The 22106-nt window shown below is 42.0% G+C and overlaps 1 protein-coding gene across 4 annotated transcripts in view; it reads right to left on the bottom strand.

The window, feature by feature from the left end:
- dip2bb (DIP2 acetate--CoA ligase B (putative)b) overlaps nt 1–22106 on the bottom strand; it is a 34277-nt gene that overhangs the window by 5547 nt on the left and 6624 nt on the right. The window contains exons 2-31 of one of the 4 annotated variants that reach the window (XM_086039979.1): nt 15415–15486; nt 13911–14063; nt 11879–12004; nt 11469–11795; nt 10229–10375; nt 10060–10077; nt 9543–9662; nt 9146–9343; nt 8903–8994; nt 8326–8436; nt 8114–8237; nt 7532–7641; nt 7192–7294; nt 7024–7088; nt 6358–6451; nt 6153–6272; nt 5955–6069; nt 5499–5638; nt 5281–5417; nt 5117–5197; nt 4916–5043; nt 4179–4293; nt 3870–4071; nt 3167–3279; nt 2917–2940; nt 2069–2149; nt 1843–1966; nt 1646–1767; nt 1214–1325; nt 919–1028 (exon numbers count right to left, since the gene is read on the bottom strand). In XM_086039979.1, coding sequence (XP_085896105.1) covers nt 919–1028; nt 1214–1325; nt 1646–1767; nt 1843–1966; nt 2069–2149; nt 2917–2940; nt 3167–3279; nt 3870–4071; nt 4179–4293; nt 4916–5043; nt 5117–5197; nt 5281–5417; nt 5499–5638; nt 5955–6069; nt 6153–6272; nt 6358–6451; nt 7024–7088; nt 7192–7294; nt 7532–7641; nt 8114–8237; nt 8326–8436; nt 8903–8994; nt 9146–9343; nt 9543–9662; nt 10060–10077; nt 10229–10375; nt 11469–11795; nt 11879–12004; nt 13911–14063; nt 15415–15486 — 3584 coding nt within the window. The remainder of the gene's footprint in view (nt 1–918; nt 1029–1213; nt 1326–1645; nt 1768–1842; nt 1967–2068; nt 2150–2916; nt 2941–3166; nt 3280–3869; nt 4072–4178; nt 4294–4915; nt 5044–5116; nt 5198–5280; nt 5418–5498; nt 5639–5954; nt 6070–6152; nt 6273–6357; nt 6452–7023; nt 7089–7191; nt 7295–7531; nt 7642–8113; nt 8238–8325; nt 8437–8902; nt 8995–9145; nt 9344–9542; nt 9663–10059; nt 10078–10228; nt 10376–11468; nt 11796–11878; nt 12005–13910; nt 14064–15414; nt 15487–22106) is intronic. The other 3 variants (XM_086039981.1, XM_086039980.1, XM_086039982.1) reach the window with 3 other exon arrangements.

Below are 22106 nucleotides of genomic sequence, written 5' to 3'. Positions count from 1 at the left end.
TCGTGAACAAAATAGCACTTAATGGATCTGTCTGTTAATAGCGATATAGATTATATGGGGTCCAACAATTGAGCTGCATCAATTGTGGCCTATGTGGATTTATTAGTTAATAAACAAATGACTGAACAATTAGACCACTAGCTCTAATCTTTCTGCTTAGAGCATTTTTCCATTTAGATGACTAGACTCGGACTGCACCATTGTTTGTCTTGAGACTCAAGAGGAAAGAGTCACATACACTAACCTAGTAGTTCTCAACCAAGTATCACCTAAAAAAATATTTAGCTCTAAGTGTTCAACACAAACAAGGCACAAGTTTTATTCCTAAAAATTACACTTAATATCATTATAAGACTGTAATACTATGCACAATTTAAACATTGACACTGCACTTAAATATAGGAAAAAAACGGACTTATACAATGATTCAATTAAAATGTATTGCACATAAGTTAATAAAAATTGTACCTAAGTGCATGAAAACAAACAGCTCTAAAAGATTCAACGCAAATGTAGTGTACAGAACTCTACTTAACAAAAGTAGTGTACTGGCCACAATAACATTATTCACTGGGGAACATTTAAACGGTGATTCTTTGCATACCACTAGAGGGCGTCCACATACCACGAGTGGTACACGTGTACACACGAGAATCACTGCAACTGGACAACAGTATTGTGACAACTGTCCATTACACCCGCAGGAAGTGAAAAATCTATAGTTTGTCCTGGCCTTGGTACTATAACAGCTCCCACTCCTTTGGACTGCGCGACTGCCTGTGCGATTTTTTTTTTTTTTTGTCCATTCATCCAGAAGAACTCATTGATGTTGGACCAGAAGGGGCCTAAGCTCAAGAGCTACCTTCTAGTTTTTCCGCACATGTGCTTCTGAACGCATAAAATCTTCTCTCATCTCACCTTGACCCCAGTGAGCATGCCTGTCGTGGAAACGCTGAAGTCCAGATACGCTATCATCTCCGCCGTGGGCGGCTTATAGATTTGAGGAGGCCGACGGCGCGGAAGGTCATCTGCAAACAACCACATAGAGAGAGAGATTGAGCAAATATGATACTGGCGAAATGAAACATCTAAAATCTGGGAATTAACTGCTGTTTGTGAAAGTCATCGGTCGCTTAAAGAAAAGTTAAAACCAAATCATCTCAACTTATTCAACTATAGAATATGCATTTAGGAAGAATTGCATGTAGCTTACCTGTGTCAATGATTGTTGGCCATGTTTTAATGTTTACAGAGGCAGCAGCCTCCTTGGAGCGCAGAATCCGCATGAGATTTTGAGTGGTGAGGATACATGCCGCTTTACTGACCTGGTGACGCCGAGATGTTAAATGAGAGCTAAATTCACGCAAGAAACACATCTTATTTTTCAGACTTGAACAGAGTAGAACTTATCCTTTGTCTACACACTCACCAGTTACAACTTGGTGTACAACTACAGAAACTTAGATCAAATACAAAACGGCTGTCATGAAGAACTACGCAGCATGCGCAATTAGTAACGGTTATTCAGAAGGTGTTATTTTTGAATTTCTTGACGGTAGGAGAAACTTCTCATACCAACGAATGCTCGACCATGTAAACTCCTGAACGAGCATGATCGCAGATGAACACACATGAACAAACTTACGTCAATGATCATACGGACAGTAGGCAGCGTGGCCGCCAGGTTCTGAGGGTGTGGTGGCCTGACGTTGACGGGCACACAGCCAGCGTAGAGGCAGCCGTAAAATGAGGCGATCAAGTCAATACCTAACAGAATGAGATTAAGAAAAATCAGCAAAATCAATCAATCAAATCAATTGGAATAAGAGCAGCAGAACCTACCAGGCGGATAAAGTAACACCACGTTCTCGCCAGTGTTGATGCTGCCTTTCTCCATGAGCGCGGCGGCAATCTTCTCAGCTCGCTTGTGAAGTTGAACGCAGGTCGCCGTGCTCACGGCCACGCCCTGCAGGACAGGAGGGAATCACAGAGAGACAGAAAAACTAAGTTGGATGATATGTAAAGCACTTGAATTACTATCATAAGGTTTGTCAGACCAAATGGTTACCTTGGCGTTAAGCAGCACGTACAGAACATGATCTGCATCCGTCTGCGCCCTCCACTGTAGAGCCTCTGTCAAGTATTGATGCTGGGAAAAAAGGTTTTCGTTTCATTTGTAGGTAATCCTTATTAGATTAAATACAGAGGGTGTCACCAGCCACAACATTAGGTACACCTGCACAATATGATGCAAACATCAATCCTACAAAGATAATTATGTTCCGGTTTGAGTGCCACTGACAGAGAGGTAGTCATTTAACAATATGCTTATTATTGTGGTCCTGGTTTGGAGTGGTGTACAACTACACTGCAAGATATTGACAGTTGGGTAGGTTTCACCTCCCATGTCGCTACTGTATATGAAGTACCAAAATATATTTTAAAAAACGCAGTATGATACAGTGCAGATGGATACCATTACAGACTGTAACCACTACAGTAAACATCATGTTAAACTAGGAGTTTTCCGAAAGCAAATGCGTGCTTGTCTAGGATCCAGTTAGAATGTGGAGGTGTACGAAAGGAAGTGTCCAGTGAATCCACAGGAGGGGCTTTGGCCTGGATGGGACTAAACCTTATACACCTACACAAATAAGAGCTGCTGCATTCCTGAGCATACAGCCGCATAGCATGAACAAAACAAAACAAACAAAAAAAATCCAGCTTTTAAATAGAGAATTGAAAATTCAAAACAAAGGTTAAACTAGCTTATGTGACATGAAAATGCACATAATTCTGCATGTGTCAGGCAAGAACACAAGCAACCAAAATTAAAGCACAATACAGCACTGGTTAGAGCGTGACAAAAATAAACAGGGGTATGAGGGAGATACTGGAAGAGGCCATAATTCTTACCATGACGGTGGGCCACATACAGAGCTACATCCACAAAGACAAGTAAAAACAGAGAGAGAGTCGTTTTTTCTTTTACAACTCAATCTGACCTGTGGCCTACAACAGAGTCTCCATGACTAACGGTGAGCCATCATAGCGCACTCTGAGCACACGTGCGTCGAACGAGTATGTATCGATCCTCCGAAGACGGACGGGTTAAAGACTTTTAAAAGTAGGCAGTTGTTTTAAAGTAGAAGGCCAAACAAACTACCTTCCGGACGAGATCCTGGTCGTCGATCATGCCGAGCTCTCTGCCTGCCGCCTGAGCGATCCTCTTCCCTGCCACCAGATTTCCCACCATCACGGATGCAGGACCAACACCAACTACAGGAAACATAGCTCAGCTTCAGAGAACAGCTCAGCCGTGATTGGTCGTTACCTGAGAACTGAGCAGCTGTGATGTCATTTTTAGTCGACAGAAGCGACAAAATGGCCGCCCCCAGAGATTGCCAAAAAAACGGGTGGACTAACTCTTATTCCACAAACGCAATATTTATCTGAATGCCTTGTTTCAACTAGTGGGCTTGTTTAGAACATATTCTTGAAAAAAATATGTTTGGGTTCCCTTTTTGTCTTTAAAAGACATTCCCAGCTCAGATACTTGAGGTCGCTGTGGCCAAAACCACTGTGAGCACTGTTTCGGACCTGAGAGCACAAGCATTTGTTGCGCGGAGTGGGTGTTTATGATACCACCAACTACAAACCTGTCGTGCATATCAGTGTTTTCAGTCATGTTTGCAGGTCCGCGTGGACAGGGATCATCGATCATGTGAAATTGTTAAAAAATGCAAACTAAAAAGTAAAGTACTTCTCAATAAGTATGTTGCGCTGTAAAAGTACCCTTTGTGTTCACTTTGGCGCAAAAAAGAAACTAACCCTCAACTCCATCAGCCAACTAACAAACTGACACATACCTGGCTGCTTCTGACGGGGTTTAGGCAGGTTGGTGACACAAGTGTGAGGACACATGAGGATGTTGCAGGGGTGCAGGTTGCCCTCTAAGAAGAACTGCTTGGTGTCTGAGATGTGGATGCCCCCCAGAGGTGTTTTAGGTAAAGTGTTGGCTGAGACCAGAGCCAGGCAGTAGAGGCCAACCTGGTGGATACTGTCAATTGCCTGTACAGGAAAAAGGTAGAGAATGTTGACCACTTAATATACAGCACGTTTGATTTGACACAACATGTAAATCAAGACAGACTAAAACATCTGGGCTGGGCTAGTACCTGAAGTACTCGGCTCATCCACTGGAAACTGTCCTCCTCGCTCGCATCTGGCCTCTGCTCAGCCACAATCACGACTCTCTCATCGTAGAACACAGTGACTGAAAACACAGCAATCCTGATACCAGCAAGGACACACACACACACACACACATTGGGTTAATGGGTGTACTATCATCAAAGTACTCTTTTTAAAATATTCAATGTTGACAAGCAAATAGCTCATTCACACACTGATATTGCAGCGGGCACCTTTCCGCCTACACGTTCCACAGTGACCCTTCGGTTTTACGACTCCAAACCAAAACAGTTAAGTGCAATATTTCCTGGCAAAATAGGTCAATTGGAAAACATAATTGTGATTCTGGGGGCGGATGGTTTCTCTGATGCCATAGTGACACAATCGGCTAAAATGGATTTGTGTAGTCACACCTTTATTTAGAGCTTCAAATTTTGGGGTAAAAGCGGGTCGGAAAATGTCTGGCAGTGAATGAGTTAAGTAATGGAATGCAAGATGTTCCTACCCAACTCTACTTTGTCGAAAAAAAAATGATGGTGAAAATGAAATGATGGTGAAAAAGTAAAAAAAAAAAATGTTAACGTGGGCTCTGACTTATATATGGTTCTGTACTTTGGCCAGAGTTTTGACTGTGCAGGCGTATACTGTGGCACTGCAAATACAGCAATCCCACATACGTCTTAATGAAGATGAAGTACTAGGATGTTAACCACCCTCTCACCTGCCACGATACACAGTCTTGACTGGCTCCACGGCAAGTGCGGTGGCCACTAAGTCGTCAGCATTGTGTCTCCGTCCGCTCACCTGGAGGAGACCCTCGATTTTGCCCACGACAAAGATCAGACTGCCCTGTGAATGCGCAGCGGGGTTGTTAGAAAGATGGCTCATGTTAGCACAAATGTGATCAAATAGTCCAACTTACTGGCCCAACAAAGCCCAGGAGTCCCGACCGCACAAATGGAATCTCGCCGATGGGAACGCCATTAGCATTGACTGGTATCACCTAAGCACAAGGGCAGAAGGGCTAGGAAAATAAAACAAGTCCAGCAATATATGCAGGAGGAATTTTTAACTGCACTTTCCTACCTCGAAGGTGTTTTTGGTGACCCCTGGCAGGCCGTAGTACATGGTGCCACCAGCCCGGGAGTTAATTATGATCTCACCTATCTCATCTGTTTTACACAACTGAGGAGGCCCGTCTGGTTTGACTATGCACATCAGAGCTGGATACAAACAAAGTGAAGGGAAAAACAAGTTCATTTTCATGGTTTCCCTTAGCTCATTCATTTGTGCTTGAAGCTCACCTCCTGGCATGACATGCCCTACGTCTTGCACGGTGAGGGCAGAATTTTTGTCCTCAGTGTTGACCCTGATGACACCGTGGCTCAGGCCGCCCAGGGAAAGGACGGCACGGGCAGGAAGTGGTGCACCCGGTAATCCAGGTCTAACCAATAGAGAAAAAAAATGTTTTGATTTAAGCAGCATGATTGTAATAAATGGCCTTAAAGTGGAAATCAACCCAAACATATTTTTTTCAAGAATATGTTTTATCCAAGCCCACTAGTTGAAACACAGCATTCTGATTGATTTTGCGTTTATGTGCTTATGTGCTTTGCGACTGACTAGCAACTAGTGGAGGGCATACCCTGCCTCTAGCCCAATTTCGGATAAATTAGGCTCCAATTTACCAGTATCCGCAGCCCTAATGAAATCAAGCGCTACAGAAAATGGATGGATGCAAATGTGGGTCAGTGACACACCTGCGTATTGCTACTGTCATGGCCTCAGGGGATGTGGCACAAGGACAGATGACCTCAGGCTTCAGCCCGTGGGATTGGAAAACGTTCAGGAAGGCATCACAGGAAGAAACCGACCCTGCAAATAACGACAGGAGGAAATGGGCGGGGCTCAAGGTCTGACTGTGTTCTTTTGGAAGAAAAATCACTAGGATCTCTCACAGGGGTTGGCGCCATCAGCAACAATCAGCATACGTAACGACACCAGGCTGATGTCTCTCTGCTCCCGGTGGGCCATCATGGCCCAGTGCAAGTCCCGACACTTCACCAAAGCTAAACGGGCTGAGAAACAATAGTTCGTACACACGGTAGCACCTTAAAGCGTCTTGAGCAAGTAATTCTCAAGATGAGCCAGAAGTGTTTTTACCTTTGTGGATGTGAACCCTCTGCACCCAGGAGAGAGGACACGCCTTCATGACTGCATAGGGAACACTTATAGTGTGGATCCTGTTCATCACAGCCTGTTAGCAAAAAAAAAGCACCCAAATAAAAATAATGTGAAGAATTAGGCCGATATTCGTGACAGGAAACCAGAACAAACAACATGGCATGTTCTTTCCAAAATTCTTGCGTTACTCTAATTTGGTCCATTTGTTAGTTTGAATTGTTGAATTTGATGGAAAAACAATCCAGTGTTTGTGCAGCAAACACTTGTACATTTGCACATATAATGAAATTAAAGAAGTGTACACAACATTCTTTCTTCACAAAGATAAAATATATTTTTTTTTAAAAAAAAGTTCCGTTTTAACAATATGTGTGTTGCAGTGTTTAGCAACATGAGACAGACCCCTCAGTATAATGCTGGGAAGATGAGCGATCAAATAGCACCAGAGAGTAACAATATTGTAAACAAATCTAGAAATTAGATATTAATAATAACAAATGATTCATTATTTATAGTTACACATCCAAGGAGGGACAATTTTCATTTTCCTTAACTAGACAGCTCATGTTTCTGGTGCAACTGTACCCTGTCATTTGTCGTCAAGCGTACATTAATATACCTTTGCAACCATGAAAACGCACTCACCGTGAGCACCCCATGCCAGAGACCCATGTCCTTCTTACAGTCTAAAACATTCACTAATGTTTCACCTGTGACAAAGAAATATAGGACATTCATATTACGTATAAAATGATTTGTATTATCTGTGATAAACAAAACTATCATACATTCAGAAAGTCCACCCTCACTCACCCTCGCAGTAGTTGCAGGCCTGGGTCAGCGCCTGGCAGTGGGTTAGCATGGCAACCTTAGACACCGCCACACCGACCACGGTGCCCTCTTTGTTTGCCTTGTACTGTGTGAAAAGGGAGCGAAAGAACAGCAGAACAATTCAGATCAAGTGAACTCCTATTTATCTACTGTCACGTCAGAGAGGTTTTAGCCCCGCAAGTGACTGGCGAACAGCCCAGAGTGTTCCCCGCCTCTTGGCCAAAGTCAGCTGGTATGGGCTGCGGCTCCCCTGTGACCTTAATGAGGACAAGCACTATAGAAAACGGGCAAATGGATATTTCAAGAAAAGCAGCTTGGTCACCTCAATGTAGGCAGGGTCTGTGTTGGCCGTCGGAATGTGCGGCTGCCAATCTTTCGAAGGCTTGGTCAGGTACTTTGAGTCCGTAATCACCCACTTCATTCGAGGCCAGCCTGGCAGACAAAGGCATCAGTGAAGGTAAACGGATGTAAGCTTCATTTAAAAATGATTTCAGCAGATTGAGATCATCCCTGCTTGGAGTCATACTTCAAATTTTCTTGCGATATTTCTTGGCTGAAGAATTTGGTTAATTGTGTGGCTTTTCTTGATGATGAATATTTCCTTGAAGCAGCTAGGGCAAAACGGTGCACACTACTTGGCGGCAACCATCCGAGGTGCTGCTGATTCAGTCTCGACTAGTTTGTGACTAAAGAACAGCAACGTGACATCAGCTAACGCCTACATCAACACTGACCTTTGCTAACTCGCCCGGAGAGCATTAAACTGCTCAACACGACACTGGCATTGAAACGGGAGTTCAGAACATTCACAGAAAATCTCACCTCTGAATATAGCTAAAATGTAACTGTTGATCAATAGAATGTAGGCATATGTTCATCTTTAATGCCGTTTGGATTTTACAACCTTTGAACTGCATTATTTCTCCAGCGGGGGTCTTGGGTAGACCCTTCAGACATATCTCGCTGGTCAGCGCGAGGCCCACACCACAGCTACCGAGGAGAAAGCCCACCTGGCTGATGCCCGCATCCTACATGTCCAACACACACACAAGTACAATGTTAATTGTCTTCATTCCGAAGGGACAAAAAAAAACCTTTACTGTGGCAACACCTCACCTTGCGAGAGAGTGGCACCTCTATTGGTACAGGTATGACCTCAGCTAGAAGGCAGCCATAAAAGGCCACCCAGAACATCCCAGGGTCACTGTTGGGGTACACGAGTGCCACCTGCAAAGACATTAAAATGGACATTGTGTTGTTGTTGTTTTTAAAAATATAAAGCACCAGCTAGCTTGATATCATTAAAACATATTGTGGAATGCCCCTTTATGTTTGTTTTGAACATCAACTATGTGACCAGACCATTCACTGAGGATGACGCAAGATGATGAGATTGTTCTTTTTTTGATTCTCGAATTAGGGGATGGGCAGTTATGTTGAATGGAACACACTTCATCTGCCCATATTTGTAATGGTATTTGCAGCAAAATTTAAGAGTTCGTAGTGCGCGCGTGGCAGTCTCCCACAAACTTTCAAGGGAATCGGTTATGTACAGTACGTCTTGCGTCATCCTGCAAACTAACAAACCAAAACAAAAGGGCAATCAAAACAATACCTCCACCTATGCACTACACAGCCAATAACATTACGCTGTAGACGTGCTGCTTGTGTTGTGACTCTTGTGTGGCCTCACCCTGTCTCCAGGTTTAAGAATCTGCTCGTTTTTGGTGCCCAGCTTGTTTAGGAGAGTGTAGGCAAGTTTCACACTGCGACTCCATAGCTTCCCTAAAAGATGGATTACACATTTAAACGCTGCCAAAGAGAAATTATTCTAGAACATAAGATTAAACTTATGAGCCATCTTTGAAGTGTTAAACCTCAGTTGCTTGCACATAATTATTGCCAATTTTGAGATAGCGATATAATCAGGTCTTACCATAAGTCAGCGTGTAGAGCGGTTTGCCTGTGATGTCGAGAGCGGTGAGGGCGGGGCTTTTCCCCTGCGTCGCCCCCCATCGGGCCAATGCAGCCTGCAGGGCTGGGGGCCAATTACTGACCACCCCCAAGGGCTCACCCTTCACCGGGATGATCTGACGGCCTTCTGGCTTGGGTGTGTTGGGATCCGGCTGGGGCACTGAGAACATCAGAAAAGAATCATTACAGTGTGAGCGCATGAAAGCGTGGTAGTTGACAGCAGATGTGAAAAAAGAGCGACAACGCAGAAATACAATGCTAATTCGAAATGAACTGTACTGTACAGAAATGTCATTGGGCACACCTACTGTATCGTATGTGCAGTTGTGCATACAAAATGAAGAGCGGAAGTGTCTCACCTTCTACTATCTCCTCCGAGTCATCGGTGAAAAACTCACTAAGGGGGGGCCTCTTTGGTCTCTTGAGCGTGTTGAGCAGTTGCTGGATCTTTGTGGACACCCTGCTGTTCACTGGCACTCCTACAAGGCCAAGGAATAGGGGTGGTGGAGAGTTGTGGTGAATTTGCAGGAGACGCTCACACACACTCTGCTCGTGCACACACTAACAAAAGTGTAGCTGTTTGCGCATCGTATTTGCTCACAGTCTGCTGCTCCTCAGCCCACAAAATGTCACTAATCAAACTTTTGGATTGAATCCATCGGTGTGATGTTTGGGAATGAAAAAGCAGCACACGTTGAGTGGGATCATCACAAGGAAAACAAGGTGAGAGTTGGGTCAAGAGTGTTTTTGGACTGGGACTGCACGTCCACTGTGTTTATTGATTTCTGTAGGCTTTTATTACAAACAATAGGGAGAACTGGGGTAAAAACAGCAAAGACAAGGCTGCGGACAATACACATGAAGGCATTTCCTTACTCTGGAGATTAATTCTTCCTACCAGCCAGTCAAAAACATGTGACAGAAACAAGAGTGAGAGCAGAAGAAAGCAGTACAGTCCGATTAATGACACAATTGGAATTCAATTGAGAGAAAGATTTACAGATGTTGCCACAGAGCATACAAAAAGAAAAAGTTGTGAGGGTACCGTCTGCAGTCTCCATCATGCTGGAGCGACTCTGCCCTCGACTCATCCCCCGGACCGTAGCGTTGGAGGGCAAGTCAACCCGCGGGCCTCTGGCTGGGAGGACGACTGCGGTCACATCTGGAGGTGGGGCGCTGTTCTCAGGGGGGCCTGTGGGTAGTAGGAAAAAAACAAACAAACCCAAATTTAATAGACAGTAGCATTTGTAATAGTATATGAACTCTATGAGGATTATGATGCTGCTATGACACAAGTCTAAAATAGAAGATGCTTACTACAGGGTTGATTGGATTTAGTCACACTCGATTGCATGCTTGTTTCCTCTTATGAATTAAAGTCTGTTTTCTAATATTTAACTGAAATAAGACTCTCCAAAATATCATGGCAAAACTAAGACTTTTAAGTGTTTAATTCACAAAATATGACCACTGGAAGTGGGTGGTACAGGCTCAAACTAAGATGTTAAGAAATGTAGCGGTATAATTAGTACACTATATATGTAGGAAACATTTTATAGTTAATGCATAATAATTACAAATTCTCTGGAGCAAATGGTTGACTGGAAATGCCTTTGAAAAGATTTGGGTGAAAAATGCTGTCAGAAATGGTGTGCATATTTAGCCAATCAAAAAGACAGCATGTAAAACGCTATACCGGTTGTGGTATATTTTCTTGCTTTAGACACATTTGTTTGACTGTATGAATGGACTATCCCGGACCTTTCTATTGTTTCAATATATTTTATTTTTATTTATTGCATCTTTCTGAGTTTTTTTTTGTTTGTTGTTTTCATGTGAGTTCCCACTATTTGTATATTAAACATTTTATTTTGGATGTGGTATTGATAAGACATTTGAGCAGCAAATTTAACGATTATAGTAAGTGTCATTTGTAAGGATAATTAAAGCGGAAGTCAACCCAAACTCATTTTTTCAAGAATATGTTCTATGCAAGCCCACTAGTTGAAACAGGGCATTCTGATAAATATTGCATTTGTGGAATAAGAGTTAATCCACCTGTTTTTACCCATTTTATCCCTGTATAGTGAGTAGCATTTTGGCCACTAAAAATAAAATCACAAGAATTCAAACTTATTCAAAACTATGAATTAAATTATGACCTAATTATTAAATGAGGTGAATAATAACAGTACAAATAATAAATATTCATTATACACTCTGAAATACTGTATGACCATAACCTATTTTGTGTTTGTTCCGCTAAACACAGTGTACTGGCTCACCAATGCGACTGTGAGCCATCATGTCGGTGACGGCGGCAGTGTGCGGCGGTGGCGGCTGCGGCTGGTGCTGCGGCTGCGGCTGGTACTGAGGCTTGTACAGAGGTTGGTACTGAGGCTTGTACTGAGGCTGAGGCTGGTTGTGAGGCTGCGGCTTGGCCTCTCCGTGGGACAAGGTGGAGGAGGCCGATGAGGATGTGGACGAACCCTGGGCCGAGCGGTTGATCCAACAGTCGGGGCTCTGTAGGCTGGGATTGAGCAACGGGGCGGGGACGACCGCCGACGACTGCCTGCGCACCGATGTCTCATCCTCGGAGGCCGATGAGGAGTCTAACGGGAAATGGTGTGCCATTAGGATAAAAAGTAACCGTCTAATTGAAGTGTCTAAAGGCCCGTGTGCCATCCTTTCCAACCTGGTGGCGTGCGTGTTTCGACGGGAGACGGCACATAGGTTGAACGCCGCTTGGTTGGCATGGGCAGTGCCATTTTTTCTTCTTTGTGTTTAGCCAGAGCAGCTTGTACTGCTTCAGAGTGAATATCTGAAAAGACAGGATAAAAACATGTTAATAGATTAAAAAAAGGAAATCGACTCCTATTAAATTAAAATATCTTTGTTGTACTGCAACTTTTGTCTACATTTGCAGCTTAAACTGCTTTACAATGAAGAGAATGAAGAAACAACACATTCAAGAGCTAAGTTGAATATTATTTATTATATTTCACTACTTTGTAAATTCACATATTTGCAGATTTGTTTTAACCTATCCACCATTATTTGCAGAGAAACACAACTATGTGCGTTTTTTTGTGATCAGGCCCAAGCCCTAATAGAAAAGTAAAGCCTTGGCGTCATTTTTTTTTTTATCTTGGTTCCAAGAAACTATGGTGAAGTGAGGGGAGGAGCTTCTACTAAGACAGGCAGAAGCTATGTCTAATAGAAAAGTGGTATTTTGCTGCCATTCTTGTGGTATTGTACGCAATTCGAAACCTTTTTAGGGCACGTCAATTACTCGCAATTTTTTGCTTTTCACGGCAGGTTTCGGTCCTGGACAATCATTATATATGTTAAAAGATGCATTACAAATAAAAGTTTTAAAAAGAACATTAAAGGTATGTTACGCTGAAAATGTTTAGACCCAGACATTTTTTTTTTTTACTTAATTAAACTAATCTTTACCATTATATATTTACTCATGGTCCAAAATAATATGCTGTACATCTGCATTTTCAAGTTTTGTCATAAATATCCTTAATTTGGAAATTATAATCATGAATGAAGTTCCCAAAAACAGTATATTAATGTAAATTCAAAAGGCAAGTAGGACTGCATAGCATAACATACATTTGCAAATTTCCTTTAAATTAGGTAGCTTCAAATCAAAGCTTCAAAACCCTTTTTCACGCAGAAGTAACATTTATAGAAATAAACAATGTCTTTAAATTAGCCACTTTTGTCATTGTACTCAGAGATAAATAAAATAAAGAAAAAATATTTTATTCTGTAGCTTTGTAAAAACATCAACATTTTAGTTTTGTTAATCGGTTGTCAAGGAAGGAACAGGAGAAAGGCTGCGTTTGCTCGCTGAAAGCGCAATCACAACAAGAGGAGGCTAACTGTTCATTAACCCACGCACATAATTGCAGATCCTTTCACTTGATGACACCCACAGGCACATTAGAAGGACTTACATGGGCAGCCACGCGTTCACAGTGTGTATGGGAGCAACCCACTCGGTGACACATAGCATCTACTGACTTCATTTGGGCATCGAAACATGAAAAACATCAAATGCAGCTCACGCTGAGCATCACTATTACATAACTACTGATCTTTTGCACACATTTGCAGCTGCCGCAGGAGAGAGGATGATTCCTTTCATGTCTGGAAGATTAAATACAATGTCTCCATGGCGATAGCATGGTGGGGGATCCCGACTTGTAGGGCACATTTTCATTAAGTCTTAACATACTAAGCCCGTAAAGCCAATTGTGCAGGGTCATTAGGGCTTTTTACACCCCAGTGGGAGTTAATCGATACTTTTATCCCCATTGTTTCTGAACAAAAATGGGTCAGTGTGGTACTTGAAATGTTTGTTGGCCACAGGAGAGCTTCCAATAAGACGAGGAGGAAAAGGACAGCGAAGAGGTAGGTGTGTGTCATTCCGAAGGGAGCTGAATTTTACAGTCTCACATCTTCTGCCTGCAATCTGCTGCTTCGCTGTCTTTTCCCCCCCATAGATAAACATTCCTGTGTTCTCCACAAGGCCTCCTCCTACATGGCCAGGAAATGATGTCATTTTGCAAAAGGGACGGTCTTCACTGAGGGGGCTCCCCAGCTGCTAAATTGTCCCTAAGGAAAACATCACTGTGCTTTTCGAAATTCTAAATGAAAAGTGGGTTTTGGTTAAGCGTCACACATCTCCAGACAAAAAATGCATTCCGCACCTGATCTGTAGCGGTCATCCCTGGTTCCGCCATTGCGATGTGTCCTACGGGAGCGTCGTTCACGGTAACGGGATGAGCTAGAGGGTGGGGGTCCATGGCTGGAAGAGGAACTGGGAGCGGGTGGCTGTACATTGTTTTTCGGGGGAGGTTCAACTGTCGGGGAAAACAAAAAATATAATATGGGTTAAACACACACATACAGTATAACATTCAAGAGAGTAGTACATAACTTGTTGCTAAATGTAAACTATCACTGCCAAGTCTCCAAGCTTGAGTTAAAAAATGAGAAGGAACCGTCAATAGAAAATCCCGATACAGTCGAGTGATGTTTTCCCCCATGGCTGAGCTCAATACCGTCTTGTTCCAGTTATTGCTTACTCAAGAATTAATGTCTCAATTCAATTCCAAGAACTTTCCTGAATGTTTTTTGTTGCCGCAACACACTGTTTTGTCCATCTGCAGATAATTATTCAAGAACTTTTGAGTAAAAAAAAGCACAGTCAACCTATCATTGCATTCCATTCAGCAGTGGTGTGGAGCCAAATTGGGCAAAAGAAATGAGAGACAATTCAAGTAAATCCATCAATTAATATTTAATTAGTCAGTTAATGCTTTGGCTGATCAATCCATTTTCTATAGTGCTCCTCTTCATTAAGGTCTTGGTAACTGCAGTCAATTCCAGCCATTCATGTATTCTCATGTGGTAGGAAGCCGCAGTTCCAGAAGAAAACACACTAAACTGAGATTCGAACAACGAACCAATTGACTCTGAACTAGCCACAACATTACCATGCTGCCAAGACTTTGGCTTAAAAAAATATTAATTCTTCATCTTATATTGAGTACAGTGCACAATTGCACGTCTCCAACTTTGTCGGAACATGTTGGCAAAGCCCCTTTTTTTCTGTGCGGACGTGACGGTGCTTGGATAAGTTTGCTGTTGAAGAAGTTGCGAGCCCTGACCTCAATCCCCATTAAAAGTCTTTGTGGTGAATGGAGATTGCAAGCCAGTACTTCTCGTCCAGCACCAGTAACCTCAGAAATGCTCTTCTGGATGAACGGACAAAAATTCCCACAGACGCACGTGTTCTTCTGTGCAGGGTCAAAGCAGTTATACAGCTGCAAACAAGGAAACCAACTCAATATCCATTTTTACTTTCTATGGGTTTGTCCGCATGATGTTCAAACTTCTCAAATAGCAGTTTCTGATGTGGTTTTTGAATGATCGTAAAATATAAATCTATGGAGGTCTCCCTCAATGGTTGGCAGATTTGTGATGTCACTAGGGGGCAGCAGTTTTCAAATGCCATGTCTTGTGGATGCTAGTGATGACTTCTACAGACATTTGATTGAAACACAGTTTTATTTAAAAAAAAAAAAATAGCGAGATATAGCGAGAGAGAGAGAGAGAGAGAGAGTGAGATAGAGATAGAGATAGAGAGATAGAGAGATAGATAGATAGATAGATAGATAGAATGCTGATTAATAAACCAACGCCATTTACCTGGGGTGTGGATGATGTATGGAGCCAGGAGTTTGGTCCTTTTCTTCTCATAGCCCTTCTGTGTAATGTCACCTGTACAAGAAAAGACATTTTTAAATATTTCATCAGCAACATTTCTGAATGTCAGTTATTTCCACTCGTTCTACAGTGGGTGCAATAGAGACAAAAAAAAAAAAATAGATAGATGCCCACAGAGAGATGCTGAAGCCTGCTGAGACGGTGTCAAAGATGCGCCTCAGACAGCCCCACACTTAAATGTGACACACGGCGAAACAAAACAGCCCTAAATTTGGAAACATACAGACGAGTGGGGGAAAATAGGGATGATTCAGAGATACCCTGAGGAGCAGAAGACGAGAACGGCGAGAATCTGAGATGAAATCACGAGGACACGAGAGAGACGCAGGCGAACAAAGCGAGTCATGAGAAGGAACGGAGGCTTAAAAGCAGAAAAGGTTGGAATCACTTTGGAAAATTCTAGTCTGTAAACACAACTTGTCTATAAAAACAAGTAGTGCTGCAATCCATTAGAAACAATAACACATTATCTGGAAAGAAAGTATCAGAAAAGATTGAACTCCCTCTCCATTTGGAAATGTTGTGTTCCCTGGATTCAAGAGGGAATGGGTCAAGGACAGTGTGAATTTGTGATAAGTGTTCATTACATCATTAGGACTTTTACAATGTGGTACAATAGTTTTTTCAAAATGGAGGCCCAGTCACGGTTCTACTTTTGTACCCATGACTTTTACTTCTACATAGTACCTGTATCTTTTTGGCACTGGAAAACGTGAAATTAGCTTGAAGCCCATTATTTAGCGCTATTAGGTCTATAAGTTACATTAGTACTGTAAATTGTACATTAAGGGACAAAAATGTCTCCTTTAAGAGTGTAGAAATAAGTCATTTTTGCCAGATGTATTCATGTCTGTCCGACATCTAAAGTCGTACCATTAATTTGCCATTTGAACAAACAAAAATACAGAACAATTTAAATTCTTTTGCAAGGCTCGAAAAGAACGTTTTCGCATCGTAGTTTGCGACTCCAAATTAGCATTTTGCGCCTCATCAAAACACATTGAATAGCCAAACAAAATTACAAACCTATGTTTATACGATAATTAAACAGCCAAGACGGTCGCAAAAAGCTTCGCTGGGCTGGCCGCACTCACGTCACTACACGCCAGTAGTTGGAGGACGAGGCAAGATCGGTGAGGGAAAATCATACTCGCTAAACAGATCTGGAAAAGGGCAATGAATTAAGTTCTGTTACAGCGTACGTCAGCGAGGAGGAGTTGCCTATAAGCTTCAAAGTATTATTAACCTGCAAAAAAAAATTGCTTTTCAAAATTAGAAAGCAGCTCCTCAATTGAAGTAATTGATTTGCAAAACTGCTCTGCAAAGAAAGAACAAATATTTCGAGCGCTGCTTTTGTGATATTTCTTTCTAAATGTCATCACGGGGGTACCAATGATGGGAAGTCAAAGAGTATGAATAACAACCGTAGAAATGAGAAAAGGAACTTGCTGTATGTAAAGTGGTAGACAAGTACCGTATAACTATTGTAGGTCAACCAAAACGTTGAGAATAATATAAGTATAACAATAAACATAATACATACAGTGTGACGTGAGTTGCATTTACATTTTATGTGAATCACCCTCCCAGCTGGAATCCTTTCTCTTCACTTCCCCATATAGACTTTGGAAAATGTTTTTCTGCTTTTCTGTTTTCTTGATGGCGGTAAATTTATTTTTACACTTGTGCGACATTGTTTTGCCTGCGCTGTGCAATAAAAATACTTTTTTAATGGCTCAAGTTAGTAATCAAAAGCGGATTATTTACATTACTTATCATGGGGAAAAAATCATTCTTAAATACAGTTTGTGTTTGACTTTAGAGGTTTCACTGTATTTTACCTTCACTGCAGTAACTTTATTGCAATCTCAATTCCTTGCAATGCTCATCTCATGGCTTGTTTTAACACGACATTAACTCTACACACAAGCTCAGGTTATGACAATCAAGATGAACAAGTTTGATTTTTTTTTTGTACTCGAGCCGTTAAAGCCTTGTAACCACAACATGGAGGTTCTGGTACAATTTAATCCGTTGAAACTGTTATAAAGGTCGGAGTCGTGTCACAATTTTGAAGGTTATACCATCACATCTTACTCATTATCAGTCATTGTGCTATCATTTATAATATAGTGGTGTTGAGACCGTATCTGCCGTATACTTCCCCTATTGTCTCATTCACACAATTAAACCAAAACAAGCTTTACCCCTGACTAACAATTTACTCTGAGTGTTTATACAATGCCTGCGACCCCAGTGGGGGTAAAGTGGTTCGGAAAATGGATGGATGTTCATACAAGGAGGATATTATCTTGACAGCGCATGGTTTCGGGCACGTGGATTTTTTTTTCTCAGGAAAAAAAAACTGAAATAAAGTAAACACTACCATAAGTAATGCATGAACAGAATGGCTGGCCTTGCGCAGTCACATGATTTATTTTTAGCTCATGTGAACAGGCAGTTTCACTGCGGAAGGAGAGCGAGAGATGGCGTCTTTGTGGGGGGAGGGGCTGGACGAGCATTAAATGAATCTCTAAGTAATCGCTCTTCCATCTGGATGATTTGAAATTCAGCTGTTCTCTATGCCACTTCCATTATGGTATCCTGGTTCCATCACGGGCAGCTGAGGAGTTCAACCAATCGACAAACTATTGCTGAGACTGGCTTATAAACACAGTGGCTCCTCTAAGGGTGAATGTGGTCTGTGGTCAGATGACGGTCAACCTTTAAAAAAATAAAAATAAATAAAACTACCTGTACAAGATATGTAGTCGCATTAACTGTGTTGGTTAAATAAGACAGCGGTGGCTTTGTGCAAGGTAAGCAGAGCTGCACCGGGTTTTGTTGGATGCACAGATTAAAGTTAGGTAACAATACACAGACATGTTAAATAAAATGGGGAAAAATAGCAAAACATGCATCCTTTAAGAAGCCTATTTTCTCAAAACGTGTTCTACAAGCAAACCCTTCCATTGTATGGGAAATAAATAAAAGCATGGACAGGTGACAGGCTACATTCCTCTACCCGGGTGAATTAGAATGGGACAAACAAAACAAAAAACAAAAACCCGTTGAACGATGTAATAAAAGAAACTATTTGTGTCTACTTGGGAGGCAATGCGCTTCTCAACTCGGGTGACGAGGCCCCATCTTGTTAACCCAAATTCCCACAATGACCGAGCGGCATCCGCTCTCCAGTGGATAATCAAATGTTTCCAAGCTATAGCGTGCATTCATCCCAACTGCAATAGTGAGTTTAATTTTTAACAACCAAAAAGAGGGAAGCGTGGAAGCAGCGCAGTTTCCCCAATGTTCACTCTTTGCCCAGCTGAGATGATTTGAATTGCAGCCACTCTCTCTCCCTCCACCCTGCAGGCACTCCGTCTGAATTGTAATTAACTGCCGGCCACGATCCCCCTTTCTCTTGCTTTTCCTTCATCACACACTCGCTTGCTTGCTTTTGCTCTGCAACATGATTAAATCGCATCGGACACCTGCGCAATGAAAACGATCTGAACACATGCCTGAATTTTACAGCTGTTACTTCATGGAAAACAGAGCTTCCCTTTAGATGAAGAGATGCTCTGAGGCAGCGTACAATAAAAACAAAAACATATTCATGTCCGCCAACAGCTTGTCTGACTTTGATTGTGGTACAAAAATGCAACCGACTGAATTTTAAGGAACAAAAAGATAACACGGTCCTCCCTGCTGCATGTGACTGCGTCATCGATGCTTATTTGCCAAACCAAACCTCCCCTCCCCTTAAAGAGGAACTTTTTAAAACCTATAGAAACAGCATCATACTTAATGCTGTCAGTGACCTCTCAACAGCAGCCTCACACACCCAAAAGATTGCCCAATTACCATTTACCACACACACGCACGCACACACACCTGCACACACACACGCGTGCACATTAAATGCATTGAATTAAACAGCCAATTGCAATTGTCATGGCCCAGAAAGCCAAAATACTTTTCAACATTCAACAATGTATAAACTTTTAAGAGCCACATCTAACAGCTGTTTTTGTTCAAGTGAATCAATATCTCGCATTGACATAGAAGCTCCTAGTCTGAAGAGTAGTATTTGAAAGCTGGCGAACAAGACAGAAACCAAACCCAATTGCTTCACAGGGGCTACAAATAATGGTTTGTTTTTAATCTTGGCTACAGTCACTCTCCTGGAATTTGGAATCTATTGTAAAAATAAAACTGTTGTTTTGTTTTTTTTTGCCTTCTGTCTCCTGAACAATGAGAACTCTGCTAAATTCACGTGTTCATCTGTCAGTCAAATTTAGGAACTTAAAGCAACAGTTTAATTCAAAATAAACAATTCAAGGTTCTACATTAAGCCTATTTGAGTGGCGGTCCGACCGCGTTGTGGTGGCCTTGCCAGGACCAGCGCAAGATATTTATGATATACTCTAATACGATACATCTCAAATTAGATTATTTCATATTGAGCGTCTTTACACAGTAGTATTTAAGCCTTTAAGAAACATTACTTATGTGCAGTTACTCTTTCTGCAGGTTATGTTTTCTGTATAAAATCGAACAGAATATTTCACATTTGACATTTTCTGGGCTTTGGGTCTTGTTCAAGCCGTTCCTTATGGAAGGATTTAACTTGACTCCCAAAGAAATATGACCAGTGCAGTAAAAAGATCACTGACGATTGTTCAATTCAAGTGGATAAAACACAAAAGATTAAAAAAAAGCAAGTATATGTTGACTTCATATTTATTTATGACATTTGTATTGGCCAAGTTCAGACACAGTCAGTGAACTTTGAGCGACCCTACACAGTCACATAGTGGCCTCAGGCCACTGTTAAAAAGGAAATCAACCGAAAAGTTTTCTTTATAATAATATATTCTATGCGCCTCCACTAGTCTAAACAAGGCATTCTGATTGATATTGCGTTTGTGGAATATGAATGATAGCAGCAAAATCCACCCGCTTTTGTCCATCTCGGGGGCGGCGGCCATTTTGTCACTCTGCCGACTGAAAATGAAATCACAGTTGCTCAGGGCTCAGATTATCCTAGCAACAACTACACTGCCGTGAGGCGGAAGTGAGTGAGTGTGAGGGTGTGGCTAATTCAGGTAACACCGTGACTCACGTTTTTGGTCGGCACGCTAGACTCTTAAGTCAGCTCAGGATAGGAACGCTGACACTGCATGTATAGTTACACGTACACACGCACATACTCATGCAAAGGGCCTTGGGGGAGCAGGGAAAGGAGTGCAGGGAGTCAACGGAAAATTAGACGTGACTCCACTTCTTTGTGCATGGAGAGACAAGAGGTGTGGTTGACACACCGGACACACATCAACATGCTGTATGCAGCCACATACTCTCACAAGGGAATTCCACGCAAGCCATGGCAGTGGCAAAAAAGATTTAAAAAAAAAAAAAAAAAAAACATGTAACAGATGAGGTTACAAATGATGTGTTACAAATAAGACTTGTAGCAACCAACACAGTGTGAAAGCCCATGTGTAACTAAAAATATGTAAATGTATATGTAAAACACTGCGTCTCCACTTTACTATTGTTTGTCATGGATTACGTTTACATGCAGTCAATATTGGGGTTAAGGTCAAAACTGCAATTTCTGAGTCATTCAGAATAAGACGTTGACATGGTTTGAGCGGAGAGTTACCCCATCACATTTAAATTAACATGATTCAAACGGCGACGCACGGGCGCAATTTACGTCATCTTTGTTTGTTACTTGCTTCCATCAATAACACACATTTTATTCATGTCACTCACCACACGAATGAAGCCGACGGTTACCTGCTCGCTTTAAAGGTGCGGTGTCGAACTTATTCTATCTTTCACCATATTTTGTTTATCACTAAATGTGTATTTCCGGTGGGTAGCGTGCCAAAAAGCGGCGCATACAAGCACTTCATGTACTACAAAGACCCAAGATTTCTTGTGGTTGAGCATGTGCAGTGTCCCGTGCATTCGGAATATTTGCGCAGTCGTGGTCACTTGCGCCATTATAGTGTCAATCCAAGTTTATCCGTGCAGCACAAACGGTTAAAACTTGGCCTGTTTTTTGTGCATTCACTTTATGCTGATCTGCTCAAGTAAGATTTCCGGTTGTGGCTAAAATGCGACTTAAAATGTAATCTAGTGCCATACTAGGGAATTTCATTGCTTTTTGCAGGTTTTCCTTGAGATCGAGAAATGATAGATGAAAAAGAATATTTACCGATTATCTCACAATTGAAAAGCAGGTGGTCGATCAGTTGGTGAAATATAGCCTGAATGTGTTCCCGTATACATTCAGGATTATGGGAACAAGAGTTAAAAAAGGATGCACAGCCTCAAAATGTGGGCTGGGAGTTAAAGTGATTAACTGTTAATAGTTTTGCAAAGCCTTCAGTTGCTGTGCATCCGACGACATATGGCTGCTCTAATTCAGAGACGGCTTATGGAAAATTCAAAATGTGTATGTAAGAGGGAGAGAGAGAGAGGCTGGGGGCTGGGCATGTGGTCCATGGTGACACTGACACAATGTGATGCTGACATATAGGCCTACATTACTCTGTAATGATGCACATTGCTCAATGAAGGGATTTGTCCTTAAAAAG

The sequence above is a fragment of the Filicampus tigris genome, chromosome 9 (assembly GCF_054856515.1).
Source record: "Filicampus tigris isolate MCC_2025a chromosome 9, RoL_Ftig_1.0, whole genome shotgun sequence".
Taxonomy (NCBI): Eukaryota; Metazoa; Chordata; class Actinopteri; order Syngnathiformes; family Syngnathidae; genus Filicampus; species Filicampus tigris.
This window is presented reverse-complemented; position numbering and strand designations above follow the sequence as displayed.